This window comes from Pezoporus occidentalis, unplaced genomic scaffold (genome assembly GCF_034315485.1).
Source record: "Pezoporus occidentalis ecotype Australia unplaced genomic scaffold, CSIRO_AGI_Poc_V1 ctg29, whole genome shotgun sequence".
In the NCBI taxonomy this organism is placed as follows: domain Eukaryota; kingdom Metazoa; phylum Chordata; class Aves; order Psittaciformes; family Psittacidae; genus Pezoporus; species Pezoporus occidentalis.
Window position 1 is genome coordinate 3316319 of NW_026914829.1, and position 21666 is coordinate 3337984.

Genomic DNA, 21666 nt, shown 5'->3' on the forward strand with positions numbered 1-21666 from the left:
AAACTAGTTCTACCAACTAATGTCTTTATATGGCAATTCAAAGGACAACAGAACTAAATTATAAGAACACAGAGGGTCTAGCAACTAAACCTTGGACTTGAAAAACACTACACAGAACAACTGAAGAGCAACTGGTTTTCTTTGCTGAAACAAGTACTATTTTAATAGCTGCACGTGAACAGCCAGTAACAGTATATGCTGATGAACCATTTCAAAAGACAAAACTAAGCTTTCTTATTGACTTTTCTCCATTGTTAAATGCAGAGGAGCAAGCATATTAATTGCAGCTGTCTCACAGACAGAAGGCTCAGATGATTTTCTTGGTGAAGGAATACTTCATATAATCTTAAAATCATCATTGCCTGAGACTTCAATTGAATCAACATCTCAATTTATAACAGGACATTAGCCAGTTTTTCCTTTGCACTCAGAATATATTTCCAACGCATGGTCAAGGCAAGAAAAAACAAAAGCTTGGAAGCAGCAGGTAAGTCTTGGTATGAAAAAAGCTTTGAATCAAAAAGCTCTTCTACTACACCCAACTTGGTTACTGGGCAAAGCTGTATCTAAATAAATAATCATCTTCTGATTTTTGTGACAAAAACTTTTGATATTCATCAGCAGGCAGAATCAGATCTTTGTCTTTCACCCTCAACAAAAATGTACCTAACATGCTTCCCTGTTTACAAACTTGTCAATACTTCAAAACATGAAGTTAATATTCTAAGCAATCGTTTCTCCCTTCAGCAATGAGAACATGGTACACCCTTTATTAAACCTGTTGTATGAAGTAATACTGCAACTGCAGTTTAAGGACACAGGCCAAAGAAGGGTTGTAGGCAGAGTCTTAGATTACCTATAAAAAGCACATAGTTTCAGATATACACATCCTATTCAGAACTCACATACCTGAAAGCTTCTCTACTTTTCTCAAACAACTGTAAGTAGCGTAAGAGATTAAGATATTAACTCTACTGAATTAATGCAATCTTTTATAGCATGTAGCTTATGCACGGTAATTCCTAACTAATCATCTTCAATTGCAGGAAAATAATTTCTTTCAAAATAAGGAACTGCAAGGGACTGCATGTTCAAAATCATTATTTATTGATGTATTTTTAATCATGTAGCTCCTTGCAAAGATACACTTTATAAATTATGGAGCAAGTGTATTTCTTTCAGCAACTGTCACATTTTAACCCTCAAGTCCAGGTCAGTGTTTTGAAAGATGTTCAAAGGTAAATTATGCAAAATGGCCTTTAAAAACTACACTAAAAAGCTGCAGTTCTTTCAAGTATCCAAGATACATATATAAGAAGCGGCATTATAGTGTCTGTGCTACACCCCCAAGCGACATATGCAGGAGAAGCAGCATACAGTACCTGCACCAAATCTCAAGGTACACTTCATCATTAGCAGTACACAGCACCTGAACATCTACAGCAGCCTCAAAATTTATCTTAGTACAACAAATACTCAAAGGGTTTACAGCATCTGTAGCAAGGTTAGGTGAAGGGTTAAAACACATTACAGCCAGGTCCAAGTGAGCCCTGCTTAGCTGTACATTCAAACCTGGCCAATGCACATGCAGTATACACCAGCATTTCACCACTGCACTGCAACACTTCCCAAGCAGAGCCACGTACCCTGTGAAGTCATCCTATAGTGTAAGAGAACAACTCACTGCCCACATCCCTCTCCCCTTCATGCCTGTCCTGTCAAGAAGACAGGCCCCACCAAACTTCTATCAAAATCAAATAGAATTTATCACCGTCATCACTGCATTGGTGGGGATGTACCTTCACGGTTAAATTTTATACTCCATGCTTGCTTGTCCTTGATTTTTTTTTTTTAGCCTTAAGATTGATGTTGACAAAATGCCAGATCTTAAAGGCAAACAAAGTATGTTTAATTTAAAGAAAACATTTATTTGAAGTTCTTTTAAATCACACAGTTTAACAGATATCAGACAATTTTCTCCTCTTCACATTTCAAGCCTTCACCAGAGACCACACACACTGTCCCATGGACAGTGAGATTTTCCTATAATAATTCCTTTTGGACAAACCAGTGTCCAGGCAGATGAAAACGCAAATTTTAAGCAGACTGATTTATAAAATCTGTTTAAGAAAAATGCAAAACAAAACAAACAACAAAATTTTGTTATCATATTCTTGTCACAAAGTAAAGGTGTTTAATACTCATAAGCTTGACCTCAAAATAAAACCCTGGCCATTCATAATCAAATAGAACATACTGCCTTCAAAAAATTCCCCAGAATTTTAAAATGTACCAAATATATATACATTTATAACTTAAGTGCTCATTACCTACAACCTTTTATTCATGCAAGAGTTGTGAGGGGAAAAGGTGTTTCTTAGAGCGGCTTTTCTGAAAATGCAGTAAAACTCTTCACTCGTGCAAAGAGCAAAGGGGTGTACACTTTGTCAATGTCGAAAGTAGTAACAGCTGTCTCACCAGTCGATCTGCAAAGAGTATTGTAGAAGCTAAATTAGACACAAGTTGCTGTTTGAAGCCCTCTATAATGCAGTCATGTTCCACAGCACAGTGTGTGCACCGAACTACAGCCAGAATGTGCCTTTCATGCTGCCTTGCTCTGAAAGCATTTGAATGCTGGCCAAATCACACTGTACACTTCTATTTTAATATCAAAGAAACCACTTTCCCCTTTCATTCTTATTAGCTCCTAGACTTGAAACAGTGCCGGATGTCACTCAAATCACCATATTAATATTGAAGTAAAAAACCCCATTTATTTGTTTCAATTAGATCCTTGAATTAGAGTGACAGTAAAAACTTCTACATTTGCAAAACTTTAAAAATAAGAAAACCAAGTATTTCTGAATATCAGTGATAAAAAGCATATGCCCTCAAAGCTGTGTTTTATATTCATCCTTATTCTAGTTTCAAAAGGTCACCACCATATTGAGAGATGGAGCAGAACCTGGGCTGTACAGCAAATCAACACTGAAAAGAATGGCTGTGATATTGCAACTTCTTCATAAATAAAGTATGAAAAACTAGGGTTTATAAAAGTCATTTTTCTGTTTATGGAAGTTACCTATACTCCCAACCCCCAGCAGTTTACTTCCTAGATTTATACACTTACAGTTCAATAGCTGAGTTATGTCCCTATAAAAACACTGAATATAGAGATTAAGAAGACTGGAAGACAATGCCTAAATCCACCCTAAATGCCAACATCTAACAACTGGACAGCCAACTTGACAGTAATTTAGAGCATGAGGTGCAAGAACAGTGGCCATGGCTCTCACTTGGTTAGTGATAAGAACAGCTGGACACATGCCCATATTTTGCACCGCTGGATTACACAGTTTGTATATTTTACAGTTCTCACATGAAGGGTGCAGACGTTTCTAGCCTGCACATTCACAGAGGAAAAGAAATGTATCTCAAAGAATGTATGTTTTCCAAACCTCTTTACTAGTACAACACACTAAGTCATTCCATTCAGTTCTGAAATCATCCAAACACTGTGCATAATGGCTAAAATACTGCAGTTCTACCACTTCAGAAACTTCCTATACCTTTATAAAAGGTGAATCTTGGGATTTCTTAAAGTAAAAGTTCATTACAATCTGTCAAATCAAGACCAGTTACTGTTTTCAAACAGCTCATTAAAGTTTCCTAAGTATCACAGTCTTTACATCTCCTGTACTTAATACCGGACAAATTAATGTGACCTGTGCTTCTGTAGGTAAGTATCCTTCTTTGACCTTTTCTCCATTTACTTACTTGTAAGTTATGTGACAAGAATGATGTATCCAGACAAGTTTGTTGAACCTCTGGCGCCCACTGGAGCACAACTGTAGTCCTACATGAAAGCTGTAATCTGTTTCTTGCGCAGGAACACGTCGGATATACCTGCATTTCGGGCAGTCAATTGGTTTCTGTACAAAGAGAAAAGAAGTATCATGACCTACAAAGAAACATATTGTGTAACTATGTATCCTAATGCCTAAGTAACTGTGGGGACTCTCATACTTAAAAGCAAGTAGTGGTATTCCCTGAAAATACATCAATTCATACATAAATTACAGAAGTTCTCACAGAAAGTAAGGTAAGTGCAGAGGACAGCACTAAAACTATGTAAATTCACTGTAACGTAATGTAACACTTCTAATTTTTCACAAGTTTCTCTTGACAGACATGTTGTTAATCAGAAAATATAAAGTTGGTATAACTGTGATATAAAGTTGACCAAATCATTCAGAGTTCAATTAATGAATACTGCTTAGTTTTATTTAATGTTGAGGAACAGAACTGCATACAGTCAAAGTTGATCTCAGAACCTCTTCATCCTGCCCTTTTGTTTGTTAACAATGCTCACAAACTACCTAACAGCACCACACACAACAATTAAGACATTAGGGGGAAAACCATTGTGCAAATGTGAACCAGATATTTATCTGTCCTAATAAAAGGGGGGTGGGGGGGAAATGTTAAGACATAAATAAACATGGTGATTTATTTTTCAACCATTTAAAAAATTCTTTTTTTTTTAATCCACTGGTGTAACGTAAATCTTCGGGCGCCTTAAGACATTCAGTCTGAGGAAAAAAAAAACCTAAAAAGACCCATCTTTACACTATTTTTCCTCTATTCTATTTTGCTACTTACCTCCTCCTTTTTCTTCATTATTACAGCAAATACTTTGGTTTGACTGTCTGTTTCCTGGGAAAGGCGATAATGGCCAAGCAAGATTGCATCTGTTCTGGAAGGTTAAGAGGAGGATAGGGTCAAGGACATAAAAACACTCTCTGTCTCAGAAGAGTGATGTACTTATGATACAAATATCAGCAATGAAAGGAAGACTGGCTGCATATCGTAATTAAGGAAACTATTATTTTATTTCCATTTAGTAAAGTACCAGGCTCACTGACAATATGATATGATGGAAGCATTTTGGAAGATTGCTTTCCATTTTCCCAGATAGGACAGTAAAGATAATTTAGTCAGTTCTACCTAGCCTAGTGCTAAATGCTTTCAGACTTCCAATGAACAGCTAGCTCAAACCTGAAGTAACAATTTTCTCTGCTCTCAACAAGTTTGTGCAAACGTCATAAAGAAATCAAGCAATAGTTGAGTCTTATCCCACTAAAATCTTCACTTTCCTTCAAACAGTCAAGGAATTACGAGAAGCCAGTCAATAACAAAATACTATCTTCAAAAGGATTCAAAAACCACCAAGCTAATAGCATGTATTCTTCCATCTACCTCCTTTCAAAGTCTAAAGTCACATAACCTGCAAATGAAATGTAATTGCAGTATCAGCACCTTAAATATAAAAGCATTTTTGCATACAAGTAAAAATTTTTTGTAATTCTCAGAAGAGAACTATAAATATCTATAATACAATATAAATAACATTGTATTTTTACTCCTGTTTTGATAAGCCAATATAGAGAATCTGAGACAAAAGTAAACAGAAGTTGCCAGGTAAAAGCCAGATGAATTTTATTTCAATAACCTTGTATTTTTAGTCCGTAAGCGAGGAACTATAGATTGAGGATCTTCAGGTGTTGTTAGCATCATAACTTGGCCATCTGGAAAGAATCGCAAATACCTGCAAAAATATAATTACACAACATAAACCTAGAAAACATATCCTTTTTCTTTTGTGCTTGGGTTGTTAGGTTGTTGTTTTTTTTAATAAATCACAGGATGTTCCCCAGAAGGATACAGAATTTACTAGGTAACAGGATTTGAAAATAAATTTCTTCACACATGATATAACAGAAAACAAAGAGAGCAGAAACCAAAAGAGTTTTGAAGATTGAAAGATCAAGTTCTGAAGAGTTATGAAAAAGGGCAGAAGTTCACGATTTTTTTCACATCTATCAAAGTAAGAAGGCCACCCTGGAATCAAAACTGCCCTCAAGTAAGTTTCTCCACTCAGAGCATCCATTGAGACAAATGCATCAAAATCTTAATTACTGTTAACAGTAGACATCATGGACAATGTCGTGTGGACTTTATCGGGTTCTGGGATCTGATCAATTCCTGCAGTACTCAGATACTATGCTACAGTTTGTGAGACTACAGATATAGCCCAAAGATTCCATGGTTTCTAATAACAGCTTTCAGCCTCAGAAGAGACAGCAGAATGAACAACTAATGGTGGCCACAGCAAGAGGAGAACAGCATAAAAACAGGCTGAGGAAACAAATGGCAAGGTATTTACAGCAAGTTGAGACAGCCCAGCCTCTTGATTATTTACAATAGTTAAAAGTAAGTTAAAAAGACAATTCTCGCGTAATTGCTTGTTTTCCTTTTGCTGAAAACAATTATTACACTGGAAACATAAAATACAAGTAATTTGAATAAAAAACCTGTGGACAAGTATTGCTGTTCTTTACCGTTTAAGTTTCATCCACACGAAATGGTTAAATGAGGATGAAATGTGTTTCTAAGCCCATCTCTAATTATAATAATAAATTCCGTTTCTTAAGACCTATTCTCAAAAAGTAAGCATAGCTTTACACATTATGGTATTGACTTTTACAGAATGATTAGTGTTTGTGATATTGAGGGCTGGATTTAAAAGAATAAAGAGAGAGAAACATTTCACTCACTCATTGTACTACAGTTCTACCTGTAATATTCCACTTGGTGCCATGCTCTATAGAAACCATCAAGTGATTGTTCTCCTTGACGTATGTATTTTGTCTTGCTGATATAGACACCTACAGGAAAGGAAGATATACAAACAAAAATTAAGTACATAGAATATTTAAGATGAAAAAATAACAATAATCTAAACTTTTGAGATTACTTTGGTTACTTAGATACATGGAAGGTTTGTATTTTCTTCCCTTGCACCCTTCCCTTTTGTTTAGATGTTCTACACATTCAAGAGCCCAAACTAATTCAGATTAGGTCTAACATCAAAAACATCAAACCCACCTGATTGCTTCTGTCACTCTTACATGCAGTTAAAAAAAACAAACAAACAAAACTATATCCAAAAGTACATCTTACCATCAAATCGAACACGAGGCCTCTCCAAAAACATTTCCCTCCAAGAGGTATATGGAACAAGCTTATTGCAGCTCCTACCCCATATTTTCAAACAGACTTGATGCCAGATTTCAGGATCTCTAGTGAAAATGAGAAAAAAGCAAACCCCGTAATTTTTCTGAAAACCTTGTTTAGCCTTTATGTATCTAAGTGTATATATATATATATATATATATATATATATATATATATATATACACACACACACTCCAGTATTTTGTTTGGATGCAACTGAAAGAACTTTCTTGAATAACAATAGCTCTTAATTTAAAAACAATGACTTTTGAAAGCTACTCCCTTGTCCCACTGAAATTCAAGAACACAATGCCATTTTCAGCCAAGTACAGAACAACAACGTTGCAGCAGCCTGTCACTTCTCTGTGTGGGCATATCAGGATGCCAACACAACCAACATTATTTTGGAGGTCTTGCAACTCTAACTCTCAAACCAAGCAGAGCAAGTAAGACTTCCAACAACATCTTTTATTACAGTGAATTCATCTATCTAACATACCCTTAGTGGTGTATTCGAAAGCTGATTAGCACTGTGAGAAGCATAACATGAAAATTGGCACAGGAAGAAAAGGCAGGGCATACTCCAGCATGTATGATTTAGCACCATAAAATAAAAAAAATCCATAAACCCACCTTTCCAACACACGCAATTTCACTCTATGGATTCCACCTCTACAGAGTTTACACGTTTGAGCATAAAAAAGTGTGTTCTTCTTCCCTAGAGCACAGAGAAGCTTCACTCTAGATAACTTCTCTACAATACCTGGCGCAAATGTAAAATCCTCGACAAACAAGAGATAATTGCTCCAATGATCTTAAGTCCAAGTCACTTGAAACCACCCATCGGAAAATGTACATTAGTACTTCCATAGGCAACACTGTAAAGAGAAAATAAATCCTTGTGAGATGGTAGCCTGTAAATCAACAGGTTATCTACAATCCAGGTTTGACCATTACTGAAGTTCTGACTTTCCATTAAAAAAATCCAACATTTTCACATGGCAGCCAGGGAACAAAAAAACCACAACTTTTAATTAAAAAAGTCACTACATTTACAAAAAAAGTCACGTAAAGAAAGCACAAAAATCAAGAGACGGAAGTGCATTATAGCAAGATGATAGGGTAAAACATAGCTTTGGACTACAAATATCCACAACTGTAAGGTGTTACACCAAAAATTCCACAGGTATATTGCCCATGCACAGTGACTGTGAAGCCGTAATTTCTTCAAACTGACCTAGTGTGTAACATTATCTCAAAGCATACTGCTTTTGCATGCCAAGCTAAATAAGCTCAGGTCAGGGTCAGTACTGAACAGGAGGTCCTAAGCCCAACATATCCATTATGAAGTTGATATTTTTGTGGTACAGCTCCAGTGATTGAAAATGCTATCACACATCAGTGCAGTGTTGAACGACTTTTTCTAATGTAACATAAGATAATGACAGAATCCTCATCAAAGCACCACAAGATCATATGATAATTTTCCTAGCATTCAGTGAAAAAGCCCTGGAAAAATAAGGAAAATTCTTTCTACTACCTTTCTGCTTCTCTTATACCATCAGGAATTATACTTCATTCATTTCCAAGTACTGCTTCTTTCCAGAGCCTATGACTTGAATTATATCAGCACGTGCACTTAAGACTTCATGATTTTACTCAGCGTAACTGTTTAGAGTTCAGATGGAGAAAGCAGCTGAGTGGCACAAAGGTACACTAAACAGTAACTAGCTGTAAATACTGTGGCAGAGACTGCAATTTAATAGAATACTGATTTTCAGTGAAAAAATATGCTTAAGAACTTTTCAAACTTTTAGAACTTTTCTTTTAGACTGCACTGCTGCATTCCCACAAATCCAATGAGGCTGGTTTTGCAATAAAATTTGATAAAACTTAAGTTTCACATTTCAGAATACTAACATGATAGAAAGTACATAACATCACTGGGCACTAGTTTCTGTATTCATTTAACACACATCTCCTTCCATGAATCTGACTTAATTCCATGTTTTGTTATTGAGAAGTCATATATTTGCTGTATTTGTAACCACTAAAATAATGTTCCAGTATAAAAAAAAAGTTGTGCAGATTATGGCTACAAGGTACAAAACCGTCTCTGGCAACTTACGAGCACTTTGGTATGTGAACAATTAGTGTCTTGGAGAATGGAAGATGCAAAGGATTAAAAACCTCTTACTACACAGTCACTCATCAGCCAAAGACTTTGATTATCCATCTTATCATCCATGTTTCTAAGTTTCTAGTAAACTAGGGATCATTAAGATACTTTGCTTCAGACACTGGGCACACCCTGTAGAGAAAATATTATAGTATTTCTGGTGAAGAATGCTATCTTGGCCCTACACTTTACTGTGTAAAACAACAAAACTACTATGAAAAATTGCTTGTACACTAGGGAGGGGAAGTAAATATATTCAGTATATGAGTTACATAGCAGAGGTCTGATCCTGTCCTGTACAAAGGGTTAACTGGCATTCCAAGATTATGAACGTCAACAAAATGTAAAATGGAACACAGAAAATCCATTCAACCAAATATGTTATTCCACACTGTTTCAATTTTCTTTGGGCTGCTGAATTCTGTGACTATTGCACTACTGTGAGGACCAAGAGGAACAGTCATCATTCTAGCCTACTAACTTCTGAAGCAGACATCATGACCTTAAAATTTTTCATTCTGCTAAAAACAGTTAGTAAACAAGATACTGTAACACAGGACTGGCAGGAAGGCAGAAAATATAACTAGACAGAGACCAAGACTGCTGTTCAAAAGAGACATCTCTTGAGATCATTTTACAGTAATGTCTACAACAATATTGACTTTACTGGAAAAAAAAAAAAAAAAAGATGCTTTCTCATGTGTACAATGCCAAAGTTGTTAAAATTTATGCTTTAACAGCTTGCTACATTTATTTTCCTTCCTTAAGCAGAACAGAGGAGATCAGAATAAGATTTCCAAGAGCAACTGGTAATTTGGGATGCAAATCAGCATCTCATTTTAAGAGAGTCTCTAACATACATACTCTCTATGATTTAGATCTTGCAAGGAAGTCTCAGGATGTGTCTTGGAATCGAAGTACTGAAAAGCTTTACCCTGCAAAAGCCTTTCTAGCTATGCTATACAGTCTTGCTGAACGTGAAAAAATGTTTGTTATAAAGATCTGATACAAAATCAGATAAAACAAGAAATGCAAAGATGCACATTCTTCACAGAACAACTATCTATTATTCAGACTTCAGAATTCTAACAAGTATTTGCAAACAACAAAAAAAAACCAAAAACACAAAAAACAAACCCAAACCTACATTTCACTTCTTCAAGTGAAGTGAACATTAACTGGAAGGAAAACTGGAATACACTTACTTCAGCAAGTGTGTTCCTAGAAGTTGCTACTTTTAAGTATGACTGATCCTGAAAAATTCTACTTAGTAGTAGTACTATATAGAAAACCTTGTGCAATAAAGGCAAAATCATGTATGAAAGCAAGATCTATTTAGCTAGTTGATGATCTTTTTTCCTTTACATCTAACTATAAAACATACTGCATGCACTTCTTTATAAGTGGCTTTAGAATGAAGGAGATGTTTTAATTGAGTGAAACATGAAACCGAACTCTCACACTGAGTGTATCTTAAGTCATACCTGAGATGTGGGTCTGGCTGACATCAACCTCAGGCTGACAAAGTTTGACTGAAGATTCCTGAAGAGCCAGCTGCTGCTGGAAATCCGACAGGAGATCAGCCATCTTGTCCTCCTCTTTGTTATCCTCAACACTAGAAAAGGGGGAACACCAACGCTGTGATACTGGACAAAACATACCAACAGGTACAGTTCTTTTGGCACCAACCCACTGTCTTACCCTTACTTAATATAGTTGTTTCCTGTATGTTTTTAAAGAAATCTCATTTCATCATAGAATAAAACACCTACTGCAATCTTACCAAGTTCATTTAGATTTTGCTGGCATCCCTCTGCCAGTAGCAACTTTCTTTAATTCCAGTTCCAGTTTCTTTTTGTAATTAAGAGTTCACCGTTTTTAGTGAAGTCACTGAAGAACTGCTTGATTCCATGAGAAGACAAACCTCCTCTTTCACTTTCTCTAAAATAAGTCATATGCAGGAATAAATTATAATTGACGGGAAGTTGTATTTTGTCACAAAGTAAGATACTGAAAGCAATTAGGGATTTTTTATTTACTCCTGCGTTATTCACTGAAGAGCAACCCCAAGCCTGTAGCATTGCATAGGGTTGTTGTGACACAAATGCAGGAGCCGGCACTTCTCCTTGGAATGTTATACCACTGGCCTCAGCCCATTTATCCAACTTGTCCAGATCCCTCTGTAAAGGCTTCCTACCCTCAAGCAGATCAACACCCCCAGAGTCACAGAGGCTTAATGGAGTAGGAAAACGATGCTGAAAGAAGAAAATAATCTTAAGGAAACCAAAATTTTTATATGACTGCAGTTCATCATCCAATATTTTCCCTAGCGCACAAATGCACAGCAAAGACTTCATGCTAGTTCTGAAACTAAAGATAGCACTTAGCTTGTATTACTCTCTTTTATACTGAGTAAACTTCTGCATTGAAGCTGTCATGCCCTAGGGCAACAAGACTGAGCAAGTAATACCATATGAACATTACTGGACTTTTCCCTTTTATCTTCAGTTTTAAAACTCTTAATTTCTTGTAGTTATCAGCAGCATTTATGCCTGCTATCAGTAAGCAGTGAATTGGAAAGCTCTGTATCATAAGCTTGCCTTCACTATGCTATCCAAAAAGTAACAGAAGTTCTGGCCCTAACTGGAATCCTGTCCTCAAATGTTAAGTCTTGGGCTCAAGTCAGGCCAGCCTTAAGCTGCTACACTTCTGGGTGTACTGAGGCCAGAGGTATTCCAATGATTGCAATGAGGGAAGACCAGACTACTCAGTCTATGAGCTCCTAAATATATTGCTCTACTTACTGAAAATGCTCCCCACTGGCTGTGTTAGCACAAGAATGGTAGTATATTCCCTTGCTTAACTACTATGCTTATTCCATGGTACAAAGCTTTTACTAATTGATCTTTTTGCCACCTACAATTTTGTACATGATCCCAAACGTGTAAAAAAACATAACTCAGAAATCAAAAGTAATAAAGTGAAAAATTAGGTTTTTTTCTTTTTTTTTTAAGTGACAACGTAACCATTTATAAAACTTCCACTGAATTTAACTATCTGCAAAAACAAAGCCTGTTATTTTCTTTGAACTACAGTACAGAAAAGTCCTCCTTGGACTAATGCACCTATGAACTTCCTATGTAGCAGTCTATTCAAATGAAAGAGGACAAGTTTTTGAAATGTTGAGAAACTTACAACTGTGCAGCAGAGTATTCATGTGCTTTAGAAACAAAATTTCAGGTTTCAGTACTCCTGTGCCCTTAATTAGTAAATTTTCATACTTACCACCTGTTCCCAACTCCATCACCATCTGGGGACCGTGTATAGGTAATCTTAAACTCTATGTCAGGTACAAGCTGCATTGCTAGACGATAAAACTTGATGGCTGAAAATAAAGGCTTAATGTTTAAATGTGTCTGATACCTACACTAGCTTATTGAAGCAAAGGGTTTTTTCAGAGATGGCTTCAGCTAAAAGCATTAAAAAGGTGGAAAATGCTTTTGCCTAGTAAATCTTATTTAGTCTAAACTGATTAGGTTTAAATTCGATACAGAGGAGAGTTACATTAAGCACCTGTTTTCAAAACTAAAAATTTAATGTATTTTTCCAGGATAAAGAGCTCCCTCAGATGCACTTCATCTTTTACAGATTTACCTTAACTACTACTAATTCAATTATGCAGTACAAAATTTTACACTAAAACATTAAAAAGTCCTGATTTTGTTTGTGGCCCAGCACTTACTAAGCTTTCTCAACAAGCCATAAAGATTTTAGGCATTATATTCATAAGTAACCATGAGGAACATGAAAGAAAGATGATGCAGGCACCTTAAAGTCCTGCAGTCACTGTGCAGTTCCCGTACAGTGCAGTCCCTCAGACATATACAACATTATGGAGGTGAGAAACATCAACAAATTGTTGTAATTTTAAAACTTAACCGACACAAGTAAATTTTACTGTAGGAAAACCCTGGAAGTTACAGAAAGCAATGAAGCAAGCCACTTCATGGAGGGTGAGGAACCTGACTGGAGGAAAGCAGCCTTGTCAGAAAGCTATAGAGCAAGCACAAGATTATGGGATGTGAAGGTAAAACTGACAGACTGGATTTCTTCTAGCACACAGAGAAGTACTTCTGCCTTTAACACTCCAAAGATGCTACAAACACAAGTAGAGAAACAGGTCCAGGAAAATCACCCTAAGGGAATGAACCATTATTTAAGCTGCAGAGTGTCTTTCGAGTTAACTCTGTGGATCCTATAAGTGGATTCATTGTACGTACACTGTCATTTTAATACCACTGTTAACATCATATACATATTCATCTCTCTGTATTCCCGCATGCTGATCAGAGGGCAACCTTCCCTCAATTTGGACCCTTGAAAACAAAACCCAAAGTAAGATATCAATGAGTGGGGAGCTCAGAATTTAACACACTAGTGAGTCAGAGAAGCCTGACTTTGGGGCAAGTAAGTGTTCCTATTTTTTCAAATTCATTTCAGGGCTGGTTACTGACAAGTAGTATCCTTTGGCTGGTGAGGATGAGGAATACCAGGAGTCAGCTAAACTGAGATCAGCATCAACTTTAGAATTCCATCTTGCAGCAACACCTGTACTGTACTTAAACATGAGCAAGCTGCTGTACATAGCTGTCGCACATATGTCAGCTATTAGCAGATTTCAGAAGCAGGCTGAAATGCCACTTGGATTCTGGTGACCTGAGCCATGTCAGCAGATCAAAAAGTGTGGACTGAAAACAGGTGTCCTGACATGTGCTCAATAATATATCTGTGTCTGGCACAGGACCTTGTCTCTAAGGTCTCATAGATGTATGTGTAAGAACAGTTTAGTTTTGTTTCTTTAAGTCTCAAATCAAATTCAAATGAGAAATAATGGATTCATATTCATGCAATCCAGATGTGTAAAACACATCTGTGAAAGCAACTGTCAGATGCTACTACTTCTCTGCTGCTATGTTTAACATACAAGGAGTAAACTCAAGCTATAGTGTTCATTTTATATACACAATGTTTAAACAGACTGCTTTCGTCACATATTGTTTTTAAATTAACTTAGAAATTGTTGGTATGAAAGAACCTTTATAGCGCACTACACGATTTCCTATATGGTAGATTACATACCAGACTTAGTTCTGATGTCTTTTTCACTGTGCATTTAATTATACCAAACACACAAAATAGCTTAGCCTGAAATAATTTTGCCCTGTAAAAGCATGTAATAAATTAGAAACTGACCTATTACTTTTTTTACCTACTGAGGACTCTTACATCACTCAGTTCATTTGAGATCTGGAACAACAACCAGAAATCCCTGGCAAGGAAAAGAAAACTTCCATGGCAGAGATGAAATTTTGTATTTGACAGGTGGCTGAGTTCAGGAGCTCCCAGAGTTCTGCATATCTTGACATATGCTGCACCTGCACTTTAACCAAGGAGGCCAAAACTTCTAGTGGATGAACAGGATGGCATATATCTCCTGTGTTCCTTTCTTTTGCCACAGAAGAATTAGAAACTGGTATTTCCACTACAGACCTACAAGACTTGAAGTCAGAATGAGCTTCTTACTCTATATATTCTGAAAACTAAATATGAGGAAGAAAACTTTGAATTTGCAGTTTTCCTAATGCTGACAGCAAGAGGGCAAGGAAACTAAGTATCTTAAATATTTATGGCAAACCTCATAAGACTACCAGATTTAAACATTCGCTTCAGGAATTCTTAAAGAAGCTATTTTAGCTATTTAGAAGCATTTTAGCAGTTAAACAAACAAAAAACAAATAATGAAACAACAAAACATTCCACAGGTTAAGTAGTTCTGTTCAAAGTGAAATGAAGAAAACTGTGAGCACATGAAATATAATATATTGCCTTGATTAATTACTATGTTTATTTCATGTTACAAAAGTCATAAGAAGCAGTATGTTATATGAAGGAGCAATCCAGTGCTTCATTAAATTACCAGATTTCAAAATGCTGTTGTTTTGTCTGAAAGCTAAAGATTATTCTCTTTAGCTTCACCTCAGCCTTAGAACTGTGTTCCTTTTATAGCAAGTGTGCTTGCTTATCTGAGTAATTGAGCTCTCAAATTACTATTAGCCTGCAGTTTAAGTTCACTGGCATCATGCTGTCCTGCATATAAATTAGAGGGTTAGATTCTGCTGCAATAAAGATGTTCATTGTAGACTTTCACACTACCTTCATTTCACATTACCTTCATAAAGGGCCCCATTTCGTTCTTCTTCCACTGCCTTCAGGAAAAGTTCTTTTGCCTGCAAAACAAATTATACAGAACAGTTCTTTAATACCTTACAAGTGCAATGTCACTTTACTTAGAATATGCTACAAGCCATAACTGAAATTTCCAATCAACAAGCTATGTAAGTTCCTGATGCTCACCCTTTACCTCCAGCCTTTAAAAAAGTAGACTGGGAAGGTGACACAAAGCCAAGAACAAAAACTACAAAAATCAGTGTAGGATTACAGAAAGACATTTGTATGGAGACAACAGGTTAATCACCTCTCCTGTTTCTCTCTATATAATTCAGCATTAGGTTTTATGACAGTTATACTGCAATACTAACACACACACAAAAAAAAAATCCCAAATTACACATTTATGTCTTTGTACCTTTTCCTCTTTTGCTATCTCCTGTGTCCTTCTGGCATCTACAGACTTTACTCCAGGTCCTTTTGAAGATGCTTTGCACGGTGGAGGTTCCAACCCACTAGAACTGACACCTGGGGCAAGCTCAAACATCCACTGAGCTCTGAACATCTGGAGCTCTGCCTAAAAAATACAATTAATTCTGACTTAGTATCACATATTTAAACAACTTCTCTTCTGAGAAGTATTATAAACACAAAAAAGAATTTCAAAATTATGCTTCACACTTCCAAGTCTTAAATAATTTCCATGAGTTAAGACACAGTTCGCAATTGTTTTATAGTAAATTAAAAAAAAAGTGCACAAATACCTGTTCAATCTCAAAAAGTGCTTTTTCCTGGACTGTTCACCTCAGAAGAAAAACTGATGTTTCAGAAGTGATTGTTAGTACTATAGTTGTGACCTAAGACTCCATAGAAAAGTATACTTTCTAGACATGATGCTTCCTCTTGCTTATGCAGAATTATCTTAAGCAAGAAGTCAATTAACTATTCAAATTAAAATTTAGAAAACCTAATTTTTTGTCCACAGGCCTATTGAGCTTCATAGCAATCAAGGCTGTCATTTACATAATATACAAATAATACCTTACACTCCTTTCTCTTTTAATAAATAAGGACTATGCTCTGTGAAACAAAGTAAGTTATAATTAATGCCATGCATTTTTTTCAGCATCTTTGAAGTTACACTTTACATATCTCTTGCAATCATCACTACTTCAGGGAAGCAACTACACAGATAACTAGTGAGAACACACTTTTCTATCAGACTGCTTTTATCAACTTTCTGCTCCAGAAGAGAATGACAACTTAAACTGGAATTTGATCCATACAGAAAATGCTGTCCAATTTCTAAACTTCTTCAAAGAAATTACAGATCCGCCACAAGCTTTCTTTTCATCTATACAGATAACTAAAGACTTAATCTGACACTTGGAAAACAATGCAGAATTTGTATCTGACTTTTGAAAGGGCAGACAGATTGAACCTTTGTCAGATCAACAAATGTGCAGTAACTAAATGAGCATAGTAATGCAGCTTAAATCACACCAGTAATATGTTTGTAAAACACCACTAGCATGAGAGACATACCTGAAGATTTGCTTCACCGGGTCTTTCACTGTCATCAGTTCGTACCAAATCAGAGTGACAATCTTCTTCACCTTCTGCCTAGTAGAGAGCAGTCAGACATGATTATAGAGCCTGAGTAAGTCTCTACAGCATTTTCAAAAAGCAAAACTCTCGTTGACACACATTAAAACCCCCCCAAGCATACTCTCGTTTTCCCCATCCTAACCACCTACCCCACAGATCATTAACTGATAATAAAAATTAATTTTAAAATTGCTGTCTACATTAACCCAATGAAGTTGGGTTTTGCATCTCAGCCACATCAATCTAACACAGATTAGTTATGTATCACTTGAAGGCTTACACACATCAGTACAGTGCCACAATACCCGAATGAAGGTCAGTGTCTAAATCAAAGCATAGAACTAAAGCTCCAGTATTGAACAGCAGCATGCTTAACACAAGAAATTAAAATTTAATAACTGTATTCTCATTGTAAAGATAACTAGTAGTTCTGATTTGCTTAATATTTACAAAAGCACAAAAGACCAGTGCTTTGAGTAACAATAGTTTATGAGAATTACGAGTGAATACAGGAATCTCAAAAAATACATATGAAACTAAACAAGAAATGTGTTGTAAAAGAAAACAAAAAGCTAGCATGAGAGCTTGACAGCTGGTTTTATTTACAGTACTGCTGTGAGACAGGTTAAACAAATAAGACCTTGCATAAGATGTTTCAGAAAACTTGACAGAGCTCTACAAAGAAATTACAGCTGATTTAAGAGCAAAATTCAAAAAGACACAATAAATTCTCATTGGGAAATATACTCAGATTTGTGGAATCTATACTAAACCAAAGGAAAACAAATTTTCTGAACATCAATGACAACCACCGCAATGACAACAGCAGCAAGATGCCAGTACTAAGACATTTAAGGTTCTTCCTGCAGCTGAAGCACCCCTGGTTTTCTACCTTTCTGCACTGTTTCACATCTGTAGCTCTGCAAGCACAAATGCAAAGTGAGGTTCTAAAAAGGTAAACCTGGCATTAAGATTTCCATAATCGCTTACAGAAGTTTCGGTTCCCACTCATTCCTACTGTAGACAGTGCTCAAAGACTTCAAGTGACATTCTGTTAGTGGGATTCTTCCAAACTCTCATAAAGAAATCTCTATTTCCTGCACAAAGTGCAGAAATCAAAGCACTCTTGTATTCACAAAATGCACAAAACTTTCCTAGCACCTAGAAGTTCATGCTCAAAGTACAAAATACTGAAAAATCTGGTGGGAATGCAATGCTTGTTCTTTCTGTCTTGATGACAATCTCCTCACAATTCTCCTGTAGTACTTGTCTCTGATTCCCCAAACCACCACAGACTTATTGGCCTGTCATCTGTAAACATGTTTTTACTGATGCCTCAGTCAATTTACCTTTACAATTGATAAGGTGTCCAGTGTTGCTTGGCTGAAGTAAACATATGTTGCATCTGTTTCTACATTCTGATTTGAAAGCTGTACATTTTTAATTTCTCAGTGGAGAAAACAAGGAAGCCTAAGCTCCAAAGCCTGAAACAGCATTACCTCTGAGCAGGGAGTAAATAATTTAGGAATTTCATGGGGTTTGATTCCAGAATTTTGTTGCAGGCAGCTAATGCCCTATGAGTCCTACCACATTATTTCAGCATCCAGGGATTATATCTACGCTAGCCAAAAGAAGATAGCCTAGGAAAAAGCTAGCACGGAAATGGGTGTCTGTAAGTGCATTATTACGGCCCTGGGCTGACACAAATAAAGTCTGCACAGAGATTAAGCCTTCTGGTTTCAGCTGAATTATGTCCGGTCAGCTCTCTGGGCAAAACAAGCCTGGTTTTATCTGCAAATTGCAGAAACTAGCAATTTCTAAACCAAATCAACACATGATCTTGTACATAAGGGCACGCCCATTAAAATCTTTAACTCATGAAGTCTGTAAATAACTAATTTAAGAGTATGAGTTAAAATTATTTAGAAGGTTATGAAGTTGACTGATGTTTACCTCATGTTCAAAACTTGTTGTTTCAGTAATCTGTTCAAGAGTCTTGATTTTCCTCCCTTTGTCTCTGTTCAACTGCCCTCCTTCTCCTTCATTTCTGAGGCATAGACAGTCATGGTTCTGGACCAACTGCTTCCAAAGTGTCATTCAATGCTCTTTAAAACTTAAATGTCCTCTCAATCCAAACAAAAAATACACCATATTACGAAGACCTAGTCCACAGCCTAAAAGCTGTCAAAAAAAAATATCATGAAGTTGATTACAACCAAAGTTTCAACTTTCATCACTACCTCCTCTATACTGAGTGCATGTGTAATCTGAAGCCTCTCATATCAAAGGTTTGTCTCCTGGCAGCAGTGGCAGTGTAAGTGACCATCCCTCTAAATTTACCAGTAAGCAATTCATTAACATTACTACTGCACGGCTAACTGGACTGGAAAACTGATCTCTACTAACAACCTTTCCGCTATGTATTTGATCTGCTAAACGCTATGGTTTTGCTAGAATCGGAACAAATGAGCAAACACAGGTCTCACTGAAGCAAGGGTCTTCACCAGCAGGCAGCTCACAAGACCACACCTACAAAGCACATTGTAACTTCTAAATATTGGCTCCTCACCCTAGCTCTGATGATACTAAAATTGTGGTTTCTAAAGTTCACAGAACTTTGCACTGTAACTGCTACTGAGTGCATCAGTCTGGGCTGCTCATCTTTATGCTGCTGGCCTTCCCTCTGCTACAAGTCAGTTGTCATATGGCATATGGACAACTGACTTGATTGAAAGTGAGATATCCTTAGTGTGTACTGACCAGCTCAGATAATTTTACATGAGAAAAGTGGCGGTCAAGCAGCCAAAAGACTGACATGTCAGAAGTAAACATCTGAATTAGACTGCGACCTGTAAATAGCTTGGTAGATTTGATTCTGATTTGCCTGCAAAGCTTTCAAAATCATTTGCCAAATGCAAACGACCATTTGCTGATTGCAAATGCTACTTGCACAGCTTAGGTTTAAGTATTTTGCAACCATGCTGTTTTCCTCAGAGCACAACAATCACCTACTAAACTGTCTGTAATGCCAAGTCCTTTAATAGTTCAGATCTTTTGTTTCAGCAAAATAAAGCCAAGATCAGAAAGAGTTCCAAGTTCACTGTCACCAGCTGAAGAGGGCTACACATGAGCTGTACAGAACTAAGGGAGAGGTAAGCATGGCAAGCTAAACAGTGATGAACAGCAAATGTTCTACTGGGGGGGGTGTGTTATACGAAAACAAGGAAATTGCTCCATTTTCCTGTCAATGTGGTAAAAGCAACACTGTGCTCAAAAAATACCTGCTTTAATCATGGTGGAAAGGCATTTTAAGACCACCTGAATGACAGAAATGGTTTAACTTTGAATTATCAAGTTTTCATCGTGGATACTTGAGTCCCTACTGAGGTGCAGTCAGGAAAGCAATACTGAACCCAACGGTAACTCACAAACTCGAGTAAGTAGAGTGCTGGACCCATGGCGCTGCTGAAATTATGAAGAGACTTTATGCCATATGCTCTTTGGGGGAAAAAAGAGAAAGACAGGGCACGCTCGTCCGAAATGATACCGTGATTTGTCCGGGGACTTCTAAGGGCAACTAGGTCGGTCCTGAACCAAGCAGCCCCACTCATGAGCCCAAAATCCTCTGCGGAAGGCGGCCGTGCCTCCTTGCGGCGCAGTTACCCGGGGTGGGATCATGGCCAGGAGCACGGCATACTGCCCGCAGGCATCTCCCTGTGTCCGGGCGGGCGGACATGGCAGCGCTGCTCGGCTTGGCGGCCGCTCCTCCCGCCCGCGGGCACACACCCCCTGTCGCTGTCAGCGCCCCCCCCCGCTTTCCGGCGGCGGGGCAGGGGGCCCTTCGCCCGCACCTGCCACGGCGGCCGACCCTCACCGCCACAGCCGAGCCACAGCCGAGCCACAGCCCGCACACGCCCCGCCGCAGGCCGCACTGCCTGTCCGGGGCCCTCTCACCATGCTGTCAACGCTCGGACGGCGTTGTCCCGTCCGGGGGTCTCTCCCCCCCTGCTCGGTCCGTGTGTCGTCCCCGCGGGGGGAAATTAGCAGAGTTCTCGGTCGGAGAAGCGCACCACGCAGCGGGAGTAACTGCGGGCCCTGCGTACGGCAGCCATCTTCCCAGCGAGTGATGGGCAGGCGGGCCGGGAGCAGCAGAGACACACAACCAGACAAACCCGCAAGGTCAGAGCGCCGCCTGACGCGCGGGCCGCTCCGAGGCGCGGCCACCGGCCCCTCGGACTACCCGTCCCAGTGCGCACCGCAGCCAGCGGCGACTCTTTCGCCTGCAGCAGCACGCCGCGGGGTCTGTCGGGAAATGTAGTCCTGCGGCGGCACCCCCTTGGGAAGTGGCGCGCCCCCAGGCCGACCGCGCCCAGCGGCGGGGCAGAGGCTGCTGGGAAGCGTAGTGCTTCGGGAGGCGAGCCCGAGCCAACACTCCGCTGCCGCCGCTCCGATGCGGGACAAGCGGCGAAGTCCGTGCCCTCTGCGCAGCCTCCTGCCCCCTCGGCATGGCCCCTCAGCCAGGTGTCAGAAGGAGCAAAGCTTGCTGTGGGAGCCGCCATTTCCGCAGTCACTGC

At 38.3% G+C, this 21666-nt stretch overlaps 1 protein-coding gene across 4 annotated transcripts; it reads right to left on the reverse strand.

The window, feature by feature from the left end:
* Positions 1 to 1907: 1907 nt before the first annotated feature.
* FBXO9 (F-box protein 9) lies at positions 1908 to 21351 on the reverse strand. 4 transcript variants are annotated; one of them, XM_062626185.1, is made up of 14 exons: positions 21047 to 21351; positions 19046 to 19273; positions 17030 to 17107; positions 15903 to 16061; positions 15486 to 15543; positions 12542 to 12641; positions 10741 to 10871; positions 7841 to 7955; positions 7024 to 7142; positions 6638 to 6728; positions 5513 to 5608; positions 4663 to 4756; positions 3778 to 3906; positions 1908 to 2486 (listed from the first exon to the last, which is right to left on the reverse strand). In XM_062626185.1, the coding sequence occupies exons 2-14, from the start codon at positions 19187 to 19189 to the stop codon at positions 2475 to 2477; spliced, it is 1326 nt and encodes a 441-aa protein (XP_062482169.1). In that variant the 5' UTR covers positions 19190 to 19273; positions 21047 to 21351; the 3' UTR covers positions 1908 to 2474. The 4 variants fall into 4 exon arrangements, with proteins under 4 accessions (XP_062482169.1, XP_062482168.1, XP_062482172.1 ...); XM_062626184.1 differs by having other exon boundaries at positions 3778 to 3932; positions 21047 to 21347; XM_062626188.1 differs by lacking the exon at positions 19046 to 19273 and having other exon boundaries at positions 3778 to 3932; positions 17030 to 17103; positions 21047 to 21347.
* Between the last annotated feature and the right edge of the window lie 315 nt (positions 21352 to 21666).